Source organism: Macrobrachium nipponense, chromosome 8 (genome assembly GCF_015104395.2).
Source record: "Macrobrachium nipponense isolate FS-2020 chromosome 8, ASM1510439v2, whole genome shotgun sequence".
NCBI classification, from domain to species: Eukaryota; Metazoa; Arthropoda; class Malacostraca; order Decapoda; family Palaemonidae; genus Macrobrachium; species Macrobrachium nipponense.
The window spans coordinates 55,379,076-55,401,073 of NC_087203.1; the positions used below are offsets into that span (position 1 = coordinate 55,379,076).

At 34.7% G+C, this 21,998-nt stretch overlaps 1 protein-coding gene across 9 annotated transcripts in view; it reads right to left on the minus strand.

Annotated features, from left to right (window-relative positions):
• The window catches only part of LOC135222787 (protein unc-79 homolog), an 841,880-nt gene that overhangs the window by 624,268 nt on the left and 195,614 nt on the right, over positions 1-21,998 (minus strand). For all 9 annotated transcript variants that reach the window (XR_010316338.1, XM_064261060.1, XM_064261059.1 and 6 more), the window contains exons 6-7: positions 20,953-21,045; positions 7,320-7,505 (exon numbers count right to left, since the gene is read on the minus strand). Coding sequence is in view for 8 of the 9 variants with exons in the window: in XM_064261060.1 (XP_064117130.1) it covers positions 7,320-7,505; positions 20,953-21,045 (279 nt within the window). In the remaining variant the exon portion in view is untranslated. The remainder of the gene's footprint in view (positions 1-7,319; positions 7,506-20,952; positions 21,046-21,998) is intronic.

Below are 21,998 nucleotides of genomic sequence, written 5' to 3' on the forward strand. Positions count from 1 at the left end.
TACTTTCTTGATATATAAAGTCATAAGGTTCTGTTGTAAACTAATCATTGAGATTAGATTCAATGAAGTTTATTCACATGTAATTTACTAGTTGATGGGACAGTCATGTTACATTGTCTAATAACTTGCAAGAAAAAATCATAATCAAGAGATTAGCAATCCACTTGGCTAATTCACTCCATCCCCCCTCCCCACATTCCGGGCTACTCCGACCTTCAATAAATGCCCTTGCTTACCTGAGAGCAGTGTTAATCAACTGATGATTTTTTAAAATCTCACCTCACCGACAGTGTTAAAATGCATATCTTCATAGAACATTTTCTGCTTGGATTTACCTATTCTCTGATTTCCTGTAATACTTGCATAAACTCTTGTTACACCCTATGTACCTCCCAAGGTGGAGACAGGGGGGTGGCAACTCCAATACCTTGGCAAAACAAATGCAACTTTAATGGTCCCCAAAAGGAAACCTGCGATTCAAGTGGCTGTCTCATGGACAAAGAATGATCTTAGTCAAAGCATGATCCTCACTTAGCAAACATGAGTGGAATTGAAATTGCAATGCAATGAAGAATAAAATGCAAAACATGACTGATAGATTACATAATACATTTAATGAATAGTACAGAAAATGATATGGAAGTTTGAAAAGCAAGAAGTAAAGTTCTGGAGAAGGAAACAGACATAAAAAATCTTTTTTTTTTCATCACATCAAAGTGGAGAAAATACAAAATCCTAACAGTCAGTTAAAATCAAATCATATACATTTGATGGGTATGAGGATTGTCCAGAAAATAACAGAGTAAAAATAGAAACCATAGTGTCATGTAATTCACAGAAATTGGAAGTAAGATTAATGTAAAAATACTATTTACTAGATGATAACACAACTGTGCAAAGATAAAAAAAGTAGAAGTCAAAGCAAACGAAAAACTCAGGTTCTGAGACTCAGACAAAAATTTGTCTGTATTGTAGCAAGATTGCATAAGTAATGGATCATTGTGTCAGATGACTTATGCATCATTGTGTCAGATGGTAGATTCCCAAAATTTAATGACAGATCATCATCATTCAAATTCTCCACTAGTAACCTAGCATAGTTTCCATCAATTTGGAATAATATATTCTGAATGCTATCAACAAAGAAAGCAAATATAAAATAAGATCTTTATTATTGCAGAAGGAAAATTATTTAGTAAACTACCATAACTTTGGAATCAACAGCCTTACTTTTAGGGCAAATACAGTTTGCCTTCTTAAAATTTTATTTATTGTGAGGCTTATACTGTATCTCCTCTATTAAAGTTTAATCTTCTAATTATTGTTCTGACCACTCGTTCTCCCCTGCCATTCACTTACTTATTTATTCACTACACTTCTAGCCTGTCAGTCTATTGTTACCATGACACTTTTAGTAAGAATACTTTACATTGTGTAAATGTATCCAGAGTTAATTTTTAATTATCAAACCTAATAATTTGCAATTCCTAGTAAAATAATCGGTAAAAACAACACTGTACATTATCTTTCACTTATACAGCCCTTATTTATAGTTTGATGCAGCTTTTTTAATGCTTTTTTAATACAAAGATAATACATTAATAGCTAAATACAGTACTGCTTTTGCTTCTGTAAAAAAAAATATGGGGAGTCAAATATTTTAGATGATCTCACTTCACAAAATGTTTTCCTTAATTTAGTGACTTCACGTATTTTGTGCAAAATGTGTTGGATATTTCATTTCAAAATTGTTAAGCAAAAATCTGAACCTATTTTGACAAATATTGAAGCAACTGTTAAACTACAGTTGTACCCTAACAACTGCATGACAGAGACTTAAAATGAAAAACATCAAGGTGAACACCCCATCCAACATAGTGTGAAACAGGGAGATGGCCAACATCAACCAATCAAACAAACAAGTCATTGTACATCAACACAGGTTCTAATAAACAAAACTAACACTTAAGGACCCAATTATAACATATGTAAAGGTGTTGACACATACAAACATTACATATCTTTCAAAATATTGAAAATTCCATAAAAAAGGAGAATGAGTCTGAAGGATATATTGTATAAAAAACAGAAACTCATACACTGGCAATTTTCATAAGGTACATTAAGGATCGCAAAGTTTATTGTATTTGTGACTAATTCATCAAAACAGTAATCCTAATCATACAGAAAAAAGCCAGTGACTGAGCTTTGGAAATCAAAATAATTCATAAACTAAAAAGAAACCAAACAACAAAACCTAAAGTGCAAACTGATACTGGGCCAAAATTTCTACCCTGCACTATGTGATGTGTGGAGGTCATGTGATCTATGTGATGTGTGGAGGTCATGTGATCTATGTGATGTGTGAAGGTCATGTGATCTATGTGATATGGTGTATGATAAGATAAGCTTTTCCAATACTATTCAATTCAATGCTTTTCTAGTTCAATGAGTTACAAAAAAAATTTATGTACTCTATTTCTCTACTACATGAAAAAATTAGCTAAGGTATAAGTCCCTTTTCAGTAGCTCAACTCCTTTCAGATAACCTGGAATGTTAATCTTAAGATTTATTTAGTAAATAATGCACCTGAAAAAGATACTGTCATAAATAAATTACATGAAAACTAAGAAATAGGAATAAAGTAGAACAGACTCTGAAAGACCTCTGTCCCAGGCAAACAGTTTTAAGAATTTTCCATTGTAATCTCATTATAGAAAAAATAAATTCTTTCTGTCACTCAAGAAAGCATTTTCGGCATACTGCAACTCCATATTATTAATGCCTTATACTGTAGCTGCACTGGTAAGAAAATACAAAACTATAAATTAAGTAATTCTATGCTCTTTTATATTCAAATATAAATCATTTATAAGAACTTTCAAATGGAAATATGAATTTAATACTAGATCACTAAATTGGTAATTTTAATGGCATAAAGTACTTTTTGGCTATAATTTACCATACCGACTACTTATGTCACCACTAGGGAAATAATATAAAGAAAGACAGAAGTTCTGTACGTATTATGCCGAAAAAAAATTTAAAGCAGTTTGATCTTTTCCCTAAATGTAGAATTAAATAATATAAAAATAACTGCTGAATTAAAAAGCTCTCCTCAGTCTTTCACAGGCAAAATAACCAGATTACAGAATTCAACAAAAATTTCATGTCATCAATCTTTCTATAGAAAAAAGAACAAAAGCCAACTTTTACAACACTAACAAGAGCAAAGTCGGAAATTCTCAAAAAAAAAAAAAAACTAGACAAATCAATTAATCATGAATTCTTTGCCAAAGGGATGTGGGTCTCTGATGCCTCCCCTACACAAGTAGAAGATGAGGATAAGTAAGTATATATATATATATATATATATATATATATATATATATATATATATATATATATATATATATATATATATATATACATACATATATATATATATATATATATATATATATTATATATATATATATATATATATATATATGAATAAAATTAACTACAGAAATATTTCACATATATAATTCCATGATTTCAAACAAAAAAATCTACACGAAAGAAATGACCAGGCATTTCTCATCTACTAATAAGTAGTGAGATCAATAAGCAAACCCAAGATGAGATGTAGATAACACACAACTGTATAATGAATGGGAGGCTTAAATCCTACCATAAAAGAGGCCAGACACTCTAGAGGAAATTTAACTATTGTCTATTTTCTTTTTAAAAAATCACAAAACAGTGAAACGCAACAAAGCCACTTGGCCTTCAGATTCCTGATAAATGTTCAATAGGGTTGGGGAGCAGATAACCAAAACTGCATGATTTTTTCTTTAAACTGGTGAGATATAGCAGTGCATCCGATTAAGAAAAATAATCACACGACATACCACGTATAAAATGATTAAGACATTTTCACTGATGAAAAGAGAATTTTCCTGAATATCTGATGAAGAGGAGTCACACAACAGAGGGTAATGTACATACAAATCACATTGATGTAAAATGCTAAGATACTGAAGACAATTTTAGCAATATGTATATCTTAGTCCACTTTGGCAACCCTAACTAATGTTCAAATCTTCTGAGTCTGCACTTGTTATATTTTCAAAGGTAATAGAAAATACAATTTTCAGACTAAGAAGGTACTCTGTACATCCTAGAATGAATATTATTGTATTTTTATACAATGCAAATTTATATAAGGAATCATTTTAACAGGAAACAACCTACATCACATAAAAGAGATTAAGTACTTATATTAAATTACTAGAGCAGCATACTGTATGTTATTTAAATATACAAGTAAAATGAGATTACAATGGAAATATCCTTCCTATATACTGTCTAATAAAAAAGTAACGGCACATTAACTCACTAAAACTACCTTATAACAATGTAAACTGTAAAAAACTGTTTTTTGTAAAATAAAAAATAATGAGCATACATTTCTACTGTAATCCAAAATTTAGCAATATACTGTTCCTATCAGATTACTATTAAGCAAATATTTTAAATTCAATGCATTACTGTATGCAAGTGTAAATGTATATGATGATGGTTACTTTCCTATAGTCATAATTCTTACAATCAAATGTTTCCTTAAAAAAAAAAAAAAAAAGTACCATGTTAAACTTAACTTGAAAGCATAACTTGTGTTTAAACAAACATGTAAAATGTGAGTACAGTATATATATATATATTTATTATATATATATATAAATATTAATAATATTATATATATATAGATATATATAGATTTATATTATATAATATTATATAATAATATAATATATAATAATAATATAATAATATATTAATAATATAATAATATTAATATATAATATATATATATCTATATATATTATTATATATATATATATATATATAATATATGTATATATAATATATATATATATAATATATACTATATATATAATAGATATATATATAATAATATATAATATATAATATATAAGATATAATATATAATATATAATTATATTTTATTTATATTATATCGTTATAATATATAATTATCTAATATTATATATATATATTATGTAAAATGTATATATGATATATATATATATATATAGATATATTTATATAATATATATATATATATATATATATATATTCTATATATCTATATATACAGACACAAATACAGTCGACCCCTGCTATTCGCGGACTCAGATTTGCAGGCTCACGTTTTCGCAGAATTCTCTATGGCCTGTATATACCTATTATTCGTGGGAGATTCACGTATTTGCAGTATTTTTCTATGAGAAATGTCCACAAATTACTGTATTTTCATATCAATTTCATGATAAAATGCACTTTTAGTGATAAAACTACTAAGAAAACCAGGTATAAGCATTTTTAGATGGGTTGTAGGTATTTGCAGATTCTAGCTATTTATGGGGGATCTGGTACATATCACTGCAAATACAGCAGTCCACTATATGTGTGTGTATATATATATATATATATATTATATACACAGGCAGTCCCCAGATAACAACGTTCCGAGGTTATGACGCTAATCAATTTTAATCATCAGAAATTATTTCCAGGTTTATGACAAATGTTCCAGGGTTACGACGCTGATCTGGCATAAGAAATATGACTCGAAAATAATCAATATTTGAAGGTTTTTTTTTATGAAAAATGCAAAAATGCAGTTTACATAGTTTTTAATACACCCAAAATATTAAAAGTAAGGTTTTCTTAGGATTTTTGATGATTTTCCAGCTTACGACACACCTCAAGAATGGAACCCCCATCGTAAACCAGGGACTGCCTATATATATATATATATATATATATATATATATATATATATATATATATATATATATATATATGTGTGTGTGTGTGTGTGTGTGTGTGTGTGTGTGTGTGTGTGTGTGTGTGTGTACTGTGCACATCCTTTAATGAAATATGAATTACTGTATCATAAACATAAAAATATGAAAATAAAACTTCAAGAAGTTCATGAGGCCATGGAAAGAGTATGTGCATACATAGTATGTGCTTACATTAATTTGTTTTATTTGTTGCTTTTGCTTTGCTTGATTTACTGTACCATTTTTATTGTAAGTTTAGTTGATTCTAAGTATGTTTAACATACACGACAGTACACAAGAAAATATTTTATCACTGTTGATTTCATTTACAATTTGGTAGTTCTTCAATGAATAAATATTCAGGAATAGTACCCAGCTCAACTTGTGAATACCCCATCTTTCCAATCGCTGTAAAAAAATGAGACGGCTTGAATACTGTATGAGAGAAAATGGCTGTGCCTGAATATAGGAGGAACTTTATTTGTATTCAAATACAGTTGTAAGCCATATATTATCAAAAGTAATGTTGTAAGATGACTTTGAACTGCTATTAAAGTGTTTTTGGATGACAGTTTAAGGTATAGTTGGTGCTTTAAAGCCCTCTCCTTCTGTTCTATTTCTAGACATTTCGATCACAAAATACGACTATTGACGACGTTAGTAACGATAAAGAAAAACCCTCTCCAAGATCGATATGATGAACTGTATTTTATATAGTCTTACTTATCGTTAAAATTCACACGTTGGATTACAATTATTTGGATATGTACATTTTTGCAATTTACAGAATGTTTTTGTTGAAAACAAAATGTGTTAGTGAACACCACATGTCTTAATTGTCCCATTATTTTATTATTGATAATTTCAATGATCTCACATTCATTTAATAGTACATTAGTATAAATAGTAATAAACGATAATGAATAACTAAAATTAAAAAGAAATGACAAAAAGGAATAAAATGTTTTTGTTGCAGAAGTGATGTTTGATTACCCAATTATGCATTCATGTCTCGTGCTAGCCATCTACATATACGGTTGAATTCTATCATGCCTACCATGTTTACATTGGTTTATTATTCATACACTAGAAAAGTAGCAAAATACAGTATATTTATACGTATATTTAAACCGGACAATTGGCTAAGACAGACACCCTGGCCCACTATTAGCTAACGATGGTCGACTGTATATGCGCGAATGTGCGTATTTATGTAAATAACTCGTGTTTACGTAAACTGAACTGAATCAATTTCGCCTTACTCCTGAAGTCAATTGTAAAATAAATCCACTTCATGGCTAAGATCATTATCAAACATGCAAACCTTAATATCTTTAAAAGTTCCCTTGAATAATAGCTAACACTCAACTTCTATTAGGTCCATAAAAGCAATATCTACATAATATAAAATTCTCTGTGAAAAGTTCAGTCAAAATACAGTCAATAACAAAACTACTCACCACTGAATTTAATATGTATACCACGACGATCATACAAAGTAGGATTTAGACTTGGCCAATAGTAGAATAAGAGATTTGCAGCCGGAAGCCTTGATGACGGAGTGCCGTAGGCTATGACACACACGACATCTTTCACTATGTCACATTTCAACGACATCAACGATTCCAGTAACTGACAGTGGTGGGCTGTATAAGAAAAGAAAATTCAGTATTAAGAGGAATTCTTGTTTTTTATGACGACCTTCATTCCATTCCACAGCTCTCCACTTGCATCAAATTGTTATATTCTGAAAAACAGACTCCACGTGAGCATGTGCAAACCAACAGCTAGACGTGTATGTTAAACAATAAAATGTGTTTAAAAAAAAAAATATTCATTCACTGACAGCATCCCAAATGATAAGGGTGATGACAAGATGCTTTGTGTGGTAAAACTATTATAATATTCAGTTATAAACATTATTACATGGTTTTCCTTGTGTTTGAACTCTCAAAATAGGCAGTTATAAGTTATTTTAGAGGGGTTCTAAGTATTTGCAGATTTTAACTAATCATAAGGGGGTGGGGGGAGTCTGGGACATATACCCTGTGAATATGGGGTTCACCGTGTGTGTATATACATACATACATACATACATACATACATACACACACACACATATATATATATTATATATCTTAAATTCTTTTGTTAAAACAGGATACATCTCAAGTATAAAAGGCCTATTAAAACCCTCTGTTTTAAAGCTAAGAAATATATTTCGGTAGACTTACTTCCACCCTTATCAAGCAGGGAATGACAGGTGTTTCATTGGTGAAATATAAGTAGGAGATATGCCCTTAGGTGATGCCTGGGGATGCCACTGAGCCATCCTGGGTTCTGTTAATTGTCTTAATCTGCTTCATCATTGCTTTAAGGAAGATGTTGTCTATATGATTAGAGTCCCAGGTTCCATTGGAAAGGTTGATCCTATTATCTTGTTGTTTTATTAGTGAAGATTCCACCATTTGACATTTGTATCGACAGCTAACTTGTATAATATTTGGGATGAGCTCCAATCCATGGTATGGTTTGTGTTATTTTTATAATGGAAAATTGCCGAACTATAAATGTTGTTCATATCTCACTGATCATTTATGTTGAGTTAATCTTTCTGAGAGATTTGCCAGTGAAACCGAAATATGTCTTATCACAGTCCCTACAAGGGATTTCATAATCTCCAATGTTTTTGGAAACTGGTTTCTGCTGAACGTTAATTAATGATTTCCCTAGTGTATTCGCATAAGTGAAGGTAAAACGGTTCGAGGGGTTGTAAGAAATACTCTCTGCTTTATGTACAGACTTTTTCTATTGTGTGCTTGGGGTAATTTAACAAGATAAGTTGAATTCTGATTGTTTCAAGTTCTTTGTTAGGAAAATATGGGGAGCAAATTCTCAGGGCTCTAAGAAATGAGTTACTTGCTATGCCGAGTTTGACTGAAATGTTAAGATAGCTGTAAAAATGTATGTATGAAAGTGAGAATGTCGCCTTCCTGTAGACAGGGAATTTATAATTGTTATCAGTTCTGATGATTAAGACATCTAAAAAGGGGATTTGGTTTTTTTTTTTTCATTCTATTTTAAATGTTATGCTCGGGACCAAGGAATTTAATTTTTGTAAAAAGACATCAAAGTTGCCTCACGTGCTTTTCGAGTATGTTAAGATGTCGCCTACATAACGAAGCCAAATCATATTTGTAGGTTTGATATGGTTTATAATTACTGTTTCAAAATACTACATATATAAGTTTGTTAACACAGGACTACACGGGCTCCCCATACTGCAACCGAATTTTAGACGGTAATAGTTATCACTGAAGGAAAAGACATTATTACTGAGGCAGAGCTCTGTAAGTTGCATTATTTCATTAAATTCTATGGGGAAGTGGTCAGCAAATGGCTCTAGTTTGTTTTTGAGGAATGTTAATACATCTTTTATGGGGACTTTCGTGAAAAGGGAGTCTACGTCTAGGCTAAGAAGTTTTACGTTGCAAAAGTCTTCTGTATGTTTTATATGACTAGGGGAAAAATTTCCTAAAAAGGAGGATAGTAGCTCGGCTAACCATTTAGATTTTGTAGTTAACCCTCTTACGCCGGAGCGGTAAATAAAAAATTGTCTCCCGTATGCCGGAGGGGTTTCGGAGTGAGCGCGGAAGCAGAAAAAATATTTTTTCAAAAAATCACAGAGCGCTTAGTTTTGAAGATTAAGAGTTCATTTTTGGCTCCTTTTTTTTTCATTGCCTGAAGTTTAGTATGCAACCATCAGAAATGAAAAAAATTATCATTATCATATATAAATAATGCGATATATGATAGCACAAAAACGAAATTTCATATATAATTATATTCAAATCGCGCTGTGCGCAAAACAGTTGAAGGTAACAAGTTACTTTTTTTTCGTTGTAATGCACACTAAATTGCGATCATTTTTGTATATAACACATTGTGAAACGATAAAAGCTACACAGAGAAAATATTATAACAAAATAATGCATGAATTCGTAACGCGCGGATCTAAACATATTTTTTTCAAAAATTCACCATAAATCTAAATATTGTCCTAGAGACTTCCAATTTCTTTCAAAATGAAGACAAATGATTGAATATTACTATACTGTAAGAGTATTAGCTTACAATTGCAGTTTTCGACCATATCTGACGAGTTAAAGTTGACCGAATGTCGAATTTTTTTATATATACGTATATTTTTTATATGCAATTATTTCGGAAATAAGAAAAGCTACAACCTTCAAATATTTTTCGTTTTATTGCGCACATTTTCATATATAAAACTCTATGAAATGCCTAATATGAAACGGAGCAAATATTCCGAGAATGGGACGTACGCATTTCGGAGATTTGTGGCGGAGAATCCGCGCGGGGAGGGAAGGAAAGATTTTTTTTAAATTCACCATAAATCTAAATATTTTGCTAGAGACTTCGAATTTGTTTCAAGATGAAGATAAATGACTGAATATTACTAGACTGTAAGAGTTTTAGCTTACAATTGCGTTTTTTCGACCATTTCGGTAAAGTCAAATTTGACCGAACGTGTTTTTTTTTCTATTTTTCATGATTATATGCAAATATATTCAAAAATGAGAAAAGCTACAACCTTCAATTATTTTTATTTGTATTTTACATGAGATTGCGCACATTTTCATATATAAAACTTTATGTAATGGCTAATTTAAAATGGTGCAAACATTACCACAATCGCACGTATGATTTTTTCGGAAGAGTTACCGCGCGGACGTAAAGAAAATGTTATTTTTTTCATAAATTCATCATAAATCGAAATATTGTGCTAGAGACTTCCAATTTGTTGCAAAATGAAGGTAAATGCTTGAATATTACTAGAATATAAGCGTTTTAGCTTACAATTGCGTTTTTCGACCATTTCGGTAGAGTCAAAGTTGACCGAAGGTTGAAATTTTGGCAATTATCGTTATTTATATGAAAATATCTCAAAACTGATAAAAGCTACAACCATGGGTTGTTATTAGTTGTATTGTGCATGAAATTGCACACATTATAACGGCTAATTTTAAAATGGTGCAAACATTACCACAATCGCATGTATGATTTTTTTCAGAAGAGTTACCGCACGGACGTAAGGAAAAGGTTTTTCATAAATTCACCATAAATCGAAATATTGTGCTAGAGACTTCCAATTAGTTGCAAAATTAAGGTAAATGATTGAATATTACTAAAATATAAGAGTTTTAGCTTACAATTGCGTTTTTCGACCATTTCGGTAGAGTCAAAGTTGACCGAAGGTTGAAATTTTGGCAATTATCGTTATTTATATGAAAATATCTCAAAACTGATATAAGCTACAATCATGAGTATTTTATTGTTGTATTCTACATAAAAATACGCACATTTTCATGGAAACAAGGAACATGTAACGGCTAATTTAAAATGGTAAAAAAATTATGTCAAAGTGACGAAATAATTTCCGAGATGTGTCACAGATACTTTTTAGTGCGGCCGGCAAGAAAAAAATTCGCGCTTGCGCGCCTGCGTAACGATTGTAAACAAAACAACACCTTGATCCGTGAACTCCCAGCATCCCCCAAGGCGCGTGATTCAAAAGTTTTAGGCTGGTAGGCCTATAAGTATTTTTCCGCGAATTTTAAAAAAAACTTTTGTAAGTCGACGTAAAATACGTCCAGTCGGCACACGAGAGACAAAAAATGTCGACGTAAAATACGTCCAGTCGGCATAAGAGGGTTAAAAGCTCAAGCACATGAGATTATGGGACGGAAGGAAATGTTATCTTTGGGAGTTTTGGGGAGGCCATAGAAATAAGGTAATTGGGGAATGATTGCTTTAAATTTTTCCAAAATTTCTATATTTTTTACTTTTCCCGATGTTTCTAATTTTTCTGAAGAAATCTAATGGGACATTATGGCTCGGGATTTTTTGCTAATTTCTCATAGGTAGTTGCATCATTTAAAAGTTCACTGATCTTTTCTTGGAAGAATTTTTTGTCCATTACACAATTTTACTGTCTTTATCTGATCTGGTGTTTATAACGTCGAGTTTGCGGAGTGAGTTTATAGCTAACAGGAATACTTCAGGCACGGGGGAGTGTTATTGCGTCTGTTTAGGATGTTTAGAAGCATTCCCTTAAGACATATTTCGTCTTTCTTGTAATTGTTACTAGGAAGTCGAGTTTGAGTTTTTTATCAGGTTTAAGGGCAAATAACAAACCTAAGTTTAAGACTATAGGTTGGTTATTAGTTAAAGGGCACGTGGATAGATGCATAACTTTGTTTTGTTGACCTAAACGGTTCCAAATACTATTTTCAATTAATGAGTCAAGTTTTCGAACAAGCCTATTCTAACGAATAACACTATTGCGAGCAGCTGTGTCGATACAAATGGAGGATAGGTACTTATATATGGGCTCTCAAGTGACGAGACGGAGGTTGTGCTGCGTCTGACTGATGGTTTTTCAGTGTATATTGAAACAGTAATTATAAGCCCTATCAAACCGGCAGATGATATGATTTGGCTTCGTTGTAGACAACAGCTTAACATATTGGAAAAAGGAGTGGGGTTATTTTTATGTCTTTCTACAAAAATTAAATTCCTTGGTCCCAAGCGTAAAATTTAAAGTAGAATGGGAAAACAATAACCAAATCCCCTTTTAAGATGTCTTAATCCTCAGAATTAATAAAAACTATAAATTCCCAGTTTATAGAAAAGTGACATTCTCACTTTCATACATACATTTTTACAGCTATCATAAGATTTCAGTCAAACTCGGCATAGCAAGTAACTTATTTCTTAGAGCCCTTAGAATTTGCTCCCCATATTTTCCTAACAAAGAACTTGAAACAATCAGAATTCAACTTATTCTTCTTAAATTACCCCAAGCACACAATAGAAAAGGCCATACGTAAAGCAATGCGCATTTTTTACAAACCTACAGAAAACAAAGAAAGGGAAAAATACACAAACAAAATCATAATCCCTCACATGGATAATTTACAAGAGATCACACAAACCTTAGGCCCTTCGAACCCTTTTACCTTCACTTATCCGAATACACTAGGAAAATCATTAATTAACATTTAAAAAACCAGTTTATGAAATCCCTTGTAGGGATTGTGATAAGTCATATTTCGGTTTCACTAGAAAATCTCTCTAGGAAAGATTAACTCAACATGAACGATCAGCTAGATATGGACAACATAGTTCAGCAATTTTCCATCATATAAACAATACGAATCATACCATGGATTGGAACTCATCCCGAATTTTATACAAGAGCAGCTGTCGATAAAAATGTCAAATGGTGGAATCCTCACAAATAAAAAAGCAAGATAATAGGAGCAACCTTTCCAATGGAGCCTGAGACTCTGATCAGATAGACAACATATTCCTCAAGGCAACAATGAAGCGGACTGAGACAATTAACAGACCCCAGGATGGCTCAGCGGTGTCCCCAGGTATCACCAAAGGGCATATCTCCTAGCATATATTTCACCAATGAAACTTCTTCAGTCATTCACTGCTTGATAAAGGTGGAATAAGTCCACCGAAATATAGTCCTCAGCTTTAAAACAGTGTTTCAATGGGCCTTTCATTCTTGATATAATATATATATATATAAATAATATCTTTTGATATAATATTATATATATAATAATATATATATATATAGATATATATATATATATATAATAATATATATATAATATATATATATATATATATATTATGTTTAGAGTTTGCTTACAGTAAAAAGAGCAAAAATTGCAAATGAACACTGACTTACTGACTTACTCTTACTTAGTTCACAGTGAGAGTAAGTGAGGTCGCTAACTGTACCTGATCCCAGCCTTTCGCTTTCTTGGGTCCCAAGTATACTTTATATATATATATATATATATATATGTATATCTATATATATATATTATATAATATTATATATATATATATATAGTATAGTGATACATTGACCCAAGAGCGAAAGGCTGGGATCAGGTACAGTTAGCGACCTCACTTACTCTCACTGTGAACTAAGTAAGAGTAAGTCAGTAAGTCAGTGTTCATTTGCAATTTTTGCTCTTTTTACTGTAAGCAAACTCTAAACATATGTCTGCCAAAACAACCAAGTCTCCCGCTGGTAGTGCAAAAAAGAAGCGACATTTCATAATGTTGGAGCAAAAAAGGACATTTTTGTAATAAAATGAAGTTTTGTATATACTTGCCATGTAATTACATACATTTCCCCATTGGCAGCAAAAATTCAAATTTCACAGGAGACCTTCGACAGCTCAGTGTAGGTACAATGTGGCACCCAGTAACGGCAATACTGGTAACGACTTGGCAGAACACCTCAATCTGTTTTATGCCAAATATCCATCAGAGAGGAGGGGGGTGGGCTTCAATCATGTAATTACTTGGTAAGTATTTACAAAACTTTATCTTATTATAAAAAATTTCATTTTTGTATAAGTGACTTACCAAGTAATTACATAGCCAATTTCATATTGAAGGAGGTGGGATATGGACATATTCCACTCCAAAACATTAAGTGATGTAATGAATCTCAAAAAGAAAATTTGGTTGTATTGAAAAAACAATGCTGTCACCTCCCATTAGTTAAGAGAGCCACTGCAGATGGATACTGCCCGTGCTTGGTCTCATCTTAACTTGCAGTCGTGTGGCTGTATACCCCAGGGTCGCCTCCTACTTAGTGGGTACTTTACAGCAAGGGTAGTACTCCACTGGCTACAAAGCATGATTGGCGTTGGCCATTGCACTGGGCGGAGCACCAAAATAAAACCAACCAGACAACACTTGACATAAAACCATAAACCATCCACCATGAGTAGTGACTGCTCCAGGTACATAGTTCCCCCTAGCTCCCTAAAACTCTGTAACTTACTATAAGGTGAAAAAAATAGAAGAAAGTCCTAAGCTTCCTCACATAATCCCAAGCCAGTTACTACACCAGGGTTTTCAATGTTTGACACAATGTTGTTGGCACCAAGCCGAAGAAGGCGCCAAGCAAGTTGCTGGGAGCTTGTGGACCTTGAAAGCTCTAAACCTGGCACCAGACTTACATGGCGCCAAGATAGATGGACGCCAGGCAAGCAAGAAGATCAGAGTGCTTGGAGCTCCTCAGGGCACTGCGAGATGTAAAGATGAAGCTAGACTATAGCTGGCACTAGGATTGTTGGAAGCTCTGGGCATTGAGAACTCTAAACTTGGTGCCAGACTTAGCAAGCGCCAAGATAGATGGATGTCATGGTAATTGCTTTATAGCAAAGTTAAGGGAAAGGAAAACGCATTTTCTTCGAGAAGTTCTGCAGCACGGAGGCTTTCGCGCATGTGTTGGAGGCGCCTGTTCTCATGATGGTTCTAGAATCGGCAGGAGTGTTGTGGAAAGGACACGCGCCGTCACGTCATCAGAAAATGCAGCGAAATATGATGCAATACTTCATCGAGATTCTTCTAAGACGTTCTGGTCATCTCGGGAGTCTGTGATGTTCGTGCTCTCCGTAGGCCCCGCCCCAGGTCACTGTATAAATACAACTGACGAAGTAGAAGAGATCAGTGAGAGTCACAGATCAGATCATCAGTGAGGGCTCTGCAGCAGAGATCAGAGATCATCAGAGAGAGATAAGAGAAGGAACAGACGAAGGATCAGAGAGGAAAAGGCGCTCAAGATTTGGTCGAATTCTGGTCAAGTCATCCTGATAGAGAGAACGACCGAGGTATCTTCGTCATTGAGCAAGCCGTGAGAGCAGAAACGTTCTACAAGAGGTTTCGAGGAGTTTCTGCCTTCGAGTATCAAGAATAGACATTATTTTCAGCAATACAGTGTCAAGAAGACGTCTGCAATTACAGTCATCCTTTTGTGAAGCCACCACTTCAAGCATAGATCTCCGACAGCGCAAAACTGGCCAGCAAGTATATGCATTACCTCACTGCTTCCCCAGTTCAAGCATTGTAAGATTTTACTTGTGGTATGTAAATAAGAGAAACCATTCTGCATTTATCTTTGTTAGTAAGTTTGTAAATAAACCTTTGTTGTGTTTGTGTATCTTTCTAAATTCGTATCCCCAGTTTCAACTGTTGGTTTTGAATTCTTTTTGTTTATCATAATATCGAACTTGGAGCGGACCTCTCTCGGTTTGTAACAATGGACTTAAGGTGAACAAGAACCTTGGAGTTCCTAGTGGCACTGGGAGCTCTATAGCACAGAAGCTAGAATGTAGCTGGTGACAGGATAGTTGGCAGCTCTGGGGATTGAGAACTTAAAAGCTAGTGCCTCAGGAGTTGACACCAGGAGGGTCAGACGTCCGGTGAGCAAGCTTAAGAGTGCTCAGAGCTGAAAACCTGGTGCCAGACTGTAGCTGGTAACTGACAAGCGGGCTGTCAAGCAAGCTAGAAACTTGGAGTGTTGGGAGTTCAACATCAGGAGCCATGCGAGCTGAAAGCCAGGAGATCAGAAAACTCTGGGCGATTGGAACTCTACGGTCGGTGCCAGGCAGTGGTTGGCGCCAGGCAAACTAGACGCTAGGAGAGTTCTTAGCTCAAGGCTCTCAAAGCTGTAAAGCTAGTGCAAGACTGTAGGTGGCGTCACTGGAACTAGAGTCTCACTTATGAAGCTGAGATGAGGAGGTGACTCTACTTCCAGTGGAATGATCTCAAATGGAAGCAAGAAACAAGTAGGACTTTGAAAGTTGGGAAAAATGAAGTTCTGAAGTCCTTAGCTTTCACGGAAAAGGCGGCAAAATGTTCTCATGGATCTCAGTGTGCTATTCCAACAATAAGCACATGTAGGATGAAGGACACAACGTCTTGGAGCAAACGAGAGGCAGATACTTGCCAATAGTCAAAGAGATAGACACTAATCTGACACTCTTAGCTGTCACTGAAGTCAGAAAAGTTTCCTTGATAAGCTTCAGAGAGAAAATCCATTCGTTATGAAAGATGAGCTCCTTGAGTTCTCTCTTCTTCATAGCTAAGAATATCCATTAATCCTAGGGGAAAAAGCATGGGTCAAGGGCTGAGACGGTTCCAAGTTTTGGTTAAAAATAGAATAGTAAAAGAGCAAACCACATCTCTAGTGAAAGAAAACTTACTATATGATGGCTTGTCTCTCATTAATATGTTTTAGTAAAAGCCAGAGGCTATCAGAAATAGGTGCCAGTGATTTAACATTTGAGTTAAGCATACAGTTGAACCCCAGTATTCGCATTCTCAAGATTCACCGACTGACCTATTCACGGAGTTCTCCTTGGACCATATCTACCCATTATTCATGAGAAATTTGCCTATTCGTGGTATTTTTCACAAATTACTGTATTTTCATAACATTTTCGTGACTCAATGCACTTTCTGTGATAAAATTATTATAATATATTCAGTTATAAGCATTTTTAGAGGGTTTTTCTTGTGTTTGAACTATCAAAATAGGCAGTTATATAAGCATTTTTAGAGGGGTTCTAAATGTCTATTGCTTTTAGCTATTTGCGAGAGGGTCTGGGATGCATCACCCGTGGGTACAGAGATTTACTTAGTTCGAGATCCCTTACTGATGGAGTCCGAATAATTGTATCACTTCCGGCTTTCGTTCTGAGAAGCTTCATGACCATATGAAGCTTGTCCAGGCAAAAACGAACTGAATTAGGAAGAACCAAAGAAAAGAGGATATCTTCAGAAGACACAGTTTGTGAATAAATTCTTGGAAGTTCATCAGCAACCGACAAAAGATTCAGGAACTGTAATTATGGGTCCGAACACTACATAAAAAAGCATATCTAAAAACTGAGTCATAAGAAAACACCATAGGCGCCTTTTGACTTCCAAAAGCCCGTAAACTCCAAGAAAACAACATGGTGTGCCGGAGAATTGGTGCTGAGCGCCCAAGAATTGGTGTCAAGCGCCCAAGAATTGGTGACAAGAGCCCAAGAATCGATGCTGAACATTAAAAAATCAGCACCGAGTGCCCAACATTCGATGGTAAACGCTTGAGAATTGATGCCAAACATCCGAGAATTGACGATGAGTGCTCGAGAATCAGCACCAACCATCCAAGAATAGATGCACAGCGATTGAGAATTAGCGGCAAACGTCTGAATATTGACGTTGAGCCCCAGGATTCGGTGCTGAATGCCCTATAAGCAGCACTCAGACTAGTGGTCATAAATGCAAGACCATCAAGACGTCTATCCAGTGGCATTCCAACACTACACATCCATCAGGATGCCTTTCCAGTGGCAGTCTGCTGAAACCTGGGAAACACAGAACCCCCCAAGATAACTGGGGACTGCCTGTGCTTGACCAACAGGTTCTTATTGAATGCGATGGACAGATCGATGCCCCTGGCCTCAAAAGATCTGGCCTGAAACATACTGATGTCCACCAGGAAGTTGTGGAGTACACTCATTTGATCATTTCACTAGACAGAGAAATGACAATATGGACACAATTTCCTAGCCAACTCAAAGCTAATGAACAAGTCGTTGGCATTGGGCTGAAAGTCTAGTCTTTAAGGAGGCAACATAGACATCATACTTTCACTGGAACCACAGTATTTTCACCTTCAAAACATGTAGAACAGACGAAGGCGTAAGCGTCCAGATGTAAATGGACACCAAAGATGTCTTGTTTTTTTCAAGGGTGTGAGAAGACAGTGCAGAACAGCGTCAACTTCAGTAAGTCGAGAATAGCAGGACTACAACCAAGCTTCTTCAGAGACTGAACAAATTTCTGGAAGACAAGGTGCCCAGACAATCTGTCCTTATCTCCTGACTTTAGCGAATGAATTGTTTGTAATTACATCCATCTTGCATGAGATGTATCTGGTTGGCCACTGTGCTAACTGTTCTACTGTCTACTTGTGTACCTGTACTGCAATAGAGTAGATGAAAGGACACTAGGCCCTTACTTGACCATGGCACTACTGTGGTGTTGTTGCTATCGCACCGAGGAGTGTCTATCTTTGGATCTTGAGACTCTTGAAAGTCTAATAAGAACGGTGCTTAAGTGCCACCCTGATCAATCTTCTGAAGATGTAAAATCTCAGGAGGAGGACAGTGTAACCATGGCACTACTTTGGTGTCGTTGCTATCAAAGGAGTACTTATTCAGACCCTGAGACTCCTGAAACTGTCTTGTTATGACCATGGTCTGTAAAGACTGAAGCTGTTATTATTTTGCCCTGAGTATCGAGATTGAAGGACTAACTGCTGTCTTCCTAGATCTAACAATTCTTTGAAACTTTGAGGTATCAAGACCAATTGCTGCTAACACTAACCCTAGTGACCAAACTTGTCTGTCATACATCCATCATCCTGCAATGCGTCTGGCTGATCACTGTGCTGAGTGTGCCACTGTAAACCTGTGCATATGCACCATCAATTGAGATGATATGACACGCAAAAATTTAAGTGCTAGATAAGGAGATAGGATCCATAATGATTATACAAGGGGCTGAAGAGGTAACAGAAAATTCATGGGCCTTCTACAGAGTTGTTTGTGGTCCCCAATACATCAGAAAGCTAGTGACCCATCATTAATCTCAAGCTACTAAAGTTTCTCTTCCAAACATCTATCCCTATAGAATTGTGGGCTTTGGTTCACTGCTCCATTTGGAAAAAGGTAATTTCTTGCACCCATCGACATGGATACCAATTTTCAGATTCCAATCCATCCCACATCCACAAAATATGTTTCATGTCAAAGGGGAAGGTCTTGCTGATGCTTCTTGGGTATTCAATTGGTTCTAGCTTCAGTGGCAGTAAGGCAGCCCACAGTTACAGCATCTGTCTTGATGGCATTTTGACACCTAGTTACTAATCGGTTCTACATAAAAGATTTTAGTAAATTAGTGCTCTTCTAATTTACTAGACTCTTCAAGACAAAAACATTAAACCTATCAATAACAAGCTGAACGAAAAGTATAAAGACGAAGGATACATATTGTAGTACGTATTGGTAATCATTATCTAAGCTCTCCCAGATGCTCCACAACTGTAAGTGGTATGGAATATGTTTGTTCTCCAATTGGTAGATTTTTCAGGTTTCAAAGTCCTATACTGATCTGCTATCATCATAACACAATGTGGTAAACTGTACACAGTGAAAATTAACATTGAGTTGCTTCATAGTCATTCATCAAAATTATAAATAATAATGCTACTGACAACCAAAATTAATTGCTATTATTGAATCATATAGAGAAATTAACTGAGGAAACTGACTTTCAGTAACATTCAAGTTGTATTTATTGTAGCAAGGCTGGTATAAGTAAGAGGAGCTGTTTCCATCCCCACTCAAAAAATAAATCACCTCAGACATAGATTCTAGAATTCTGAAATGGCCTTTTTTTCATCTGCAGTAGACATAAGATATGTAAGATGGTATTGTCTGTGTATTGTGTAGGATGATATGTCTTCTTGTTATACAGGAGAAACAAGCAATATGATCAAGAAGCCTATGGTGTGAGGATACAGTTTTGAGCCAGGTGACTAAAGGGGATTGGCAATGAAAGTCAGTATATTAATTATAAAGACAGTTTAACCAGACCATCAAGCTAAAATCCTTGACACTTATGTGGTTACTCTGATGGGTTTGTTCTTGCAAAATGGAATACATAACGTATTAGTTATTACTCTGAAGGGATTGATCTTGCAAAACGGAATAACATATTAGTTATATCATATTCAGTAAATTACAGCTTTGTAAAACCTTCATAAATAAATAGGGTGAGGAGTTGGCATTATTTAAATGCATGCTGAATGGGTGTTGCCAATTCTTAGATGGGCTAATACTTCAGCAAGTTATTCTTTAAGTCTTAATGATTGATAAAATCCTCTGTGGGTCTAATATTTTCTAAATCCTTATTATCTGCTTCAACATCCCCCACATTCTATCATTTATTCATTACACTGAACTGTAGTTTTGCAATATAAATGCCCGTGGGAGTTCTACATTTGTTCTTGTCTTAACGGCATTAGATTTGAAATAAGCAAGTTCTGGAACATCAAGATATGAATAAAACAAGACCACACAACAACTCTTATTTATGCAAATTTTCATTTTACTTCTAGTTACTCACATGAATTGTCAGTATACTGGAAGATCATCATGAGCACAGCAGGTACAGAAGCAGCTGCATAATTTTCTTCCTCACCCTCGGAAGAAATTGCCCCTAAAATGAAATAAGTAAACTTTTATTAAACTACATGCAAACATTAAAAATCTAAAAGTTAAAAAAAACAAATTTTTTAAACTGTTTGGAGTCTTTCCTAAGCACAATCCAGAGCCTGAGGATTCATCAGTACAAGCTGAAACTTGGTACAAAGGTTATTAAATGATAGTTGGAGGGTGAATGAGGAATGCCACATTCACCTGCTGTCACTGAGCCTTTTTCCTTCAGCATCAGGGGTTAAGCTGAGATGGGATTATGATAAAAGGCTCTGATTTGTATGCCTGGCAAAAATGACATCTTTTAAAAGTACTTTGTATTTTTCCTAACTATACAAACCTGAGGTCTTTACATGAGGACCATGCTTCAGGTAGCTGGAAGACAGCCATTTGACTTTTACACAAGGTGCTTAGGTGGTTAACTACCATCCACTTGATGGGAGTTCCACCCATCCAGATGGTAAGCATTCACTTTGCCTTTCAACCCAGGTATCGGAATGAGGGGTGGCATGAAGTGGGCAGTAAATTTGTATTTTAGGAAAAATACAAATTACTTTTCAAATCTGTCATTTGTTCCCCCACATTATACAAACCATCGGTCTTTACATGAGAAAGACATACTTCCTTGGTGGGATGAATTTGAGCAAGCTTCAGAACTGACTGGTAGTTTGCCACACCTGGGCTCCTTCCTCATGTAGAGCTGAGGAGAGTCCCTGCCTCTGACATGCTGAACATAAGTTTGCCCAACTGTCAGACTTTTGGAACTTTTCAAATGAATGGGTGTGTAAGCAACATTACTTTGAAAAAGGCTAGGTTGAATCTAAGGGTAGGTGACAATAAAGCTGTATAGTACAGCTAATGGGTTTGATTTATTGCCAGACCCTCTCTCCCCTTGTTAGAGAGAGGGTAAGACTTGCTCCAACTGATCTAAAGAACACAGATAATAGAAAGGATGCT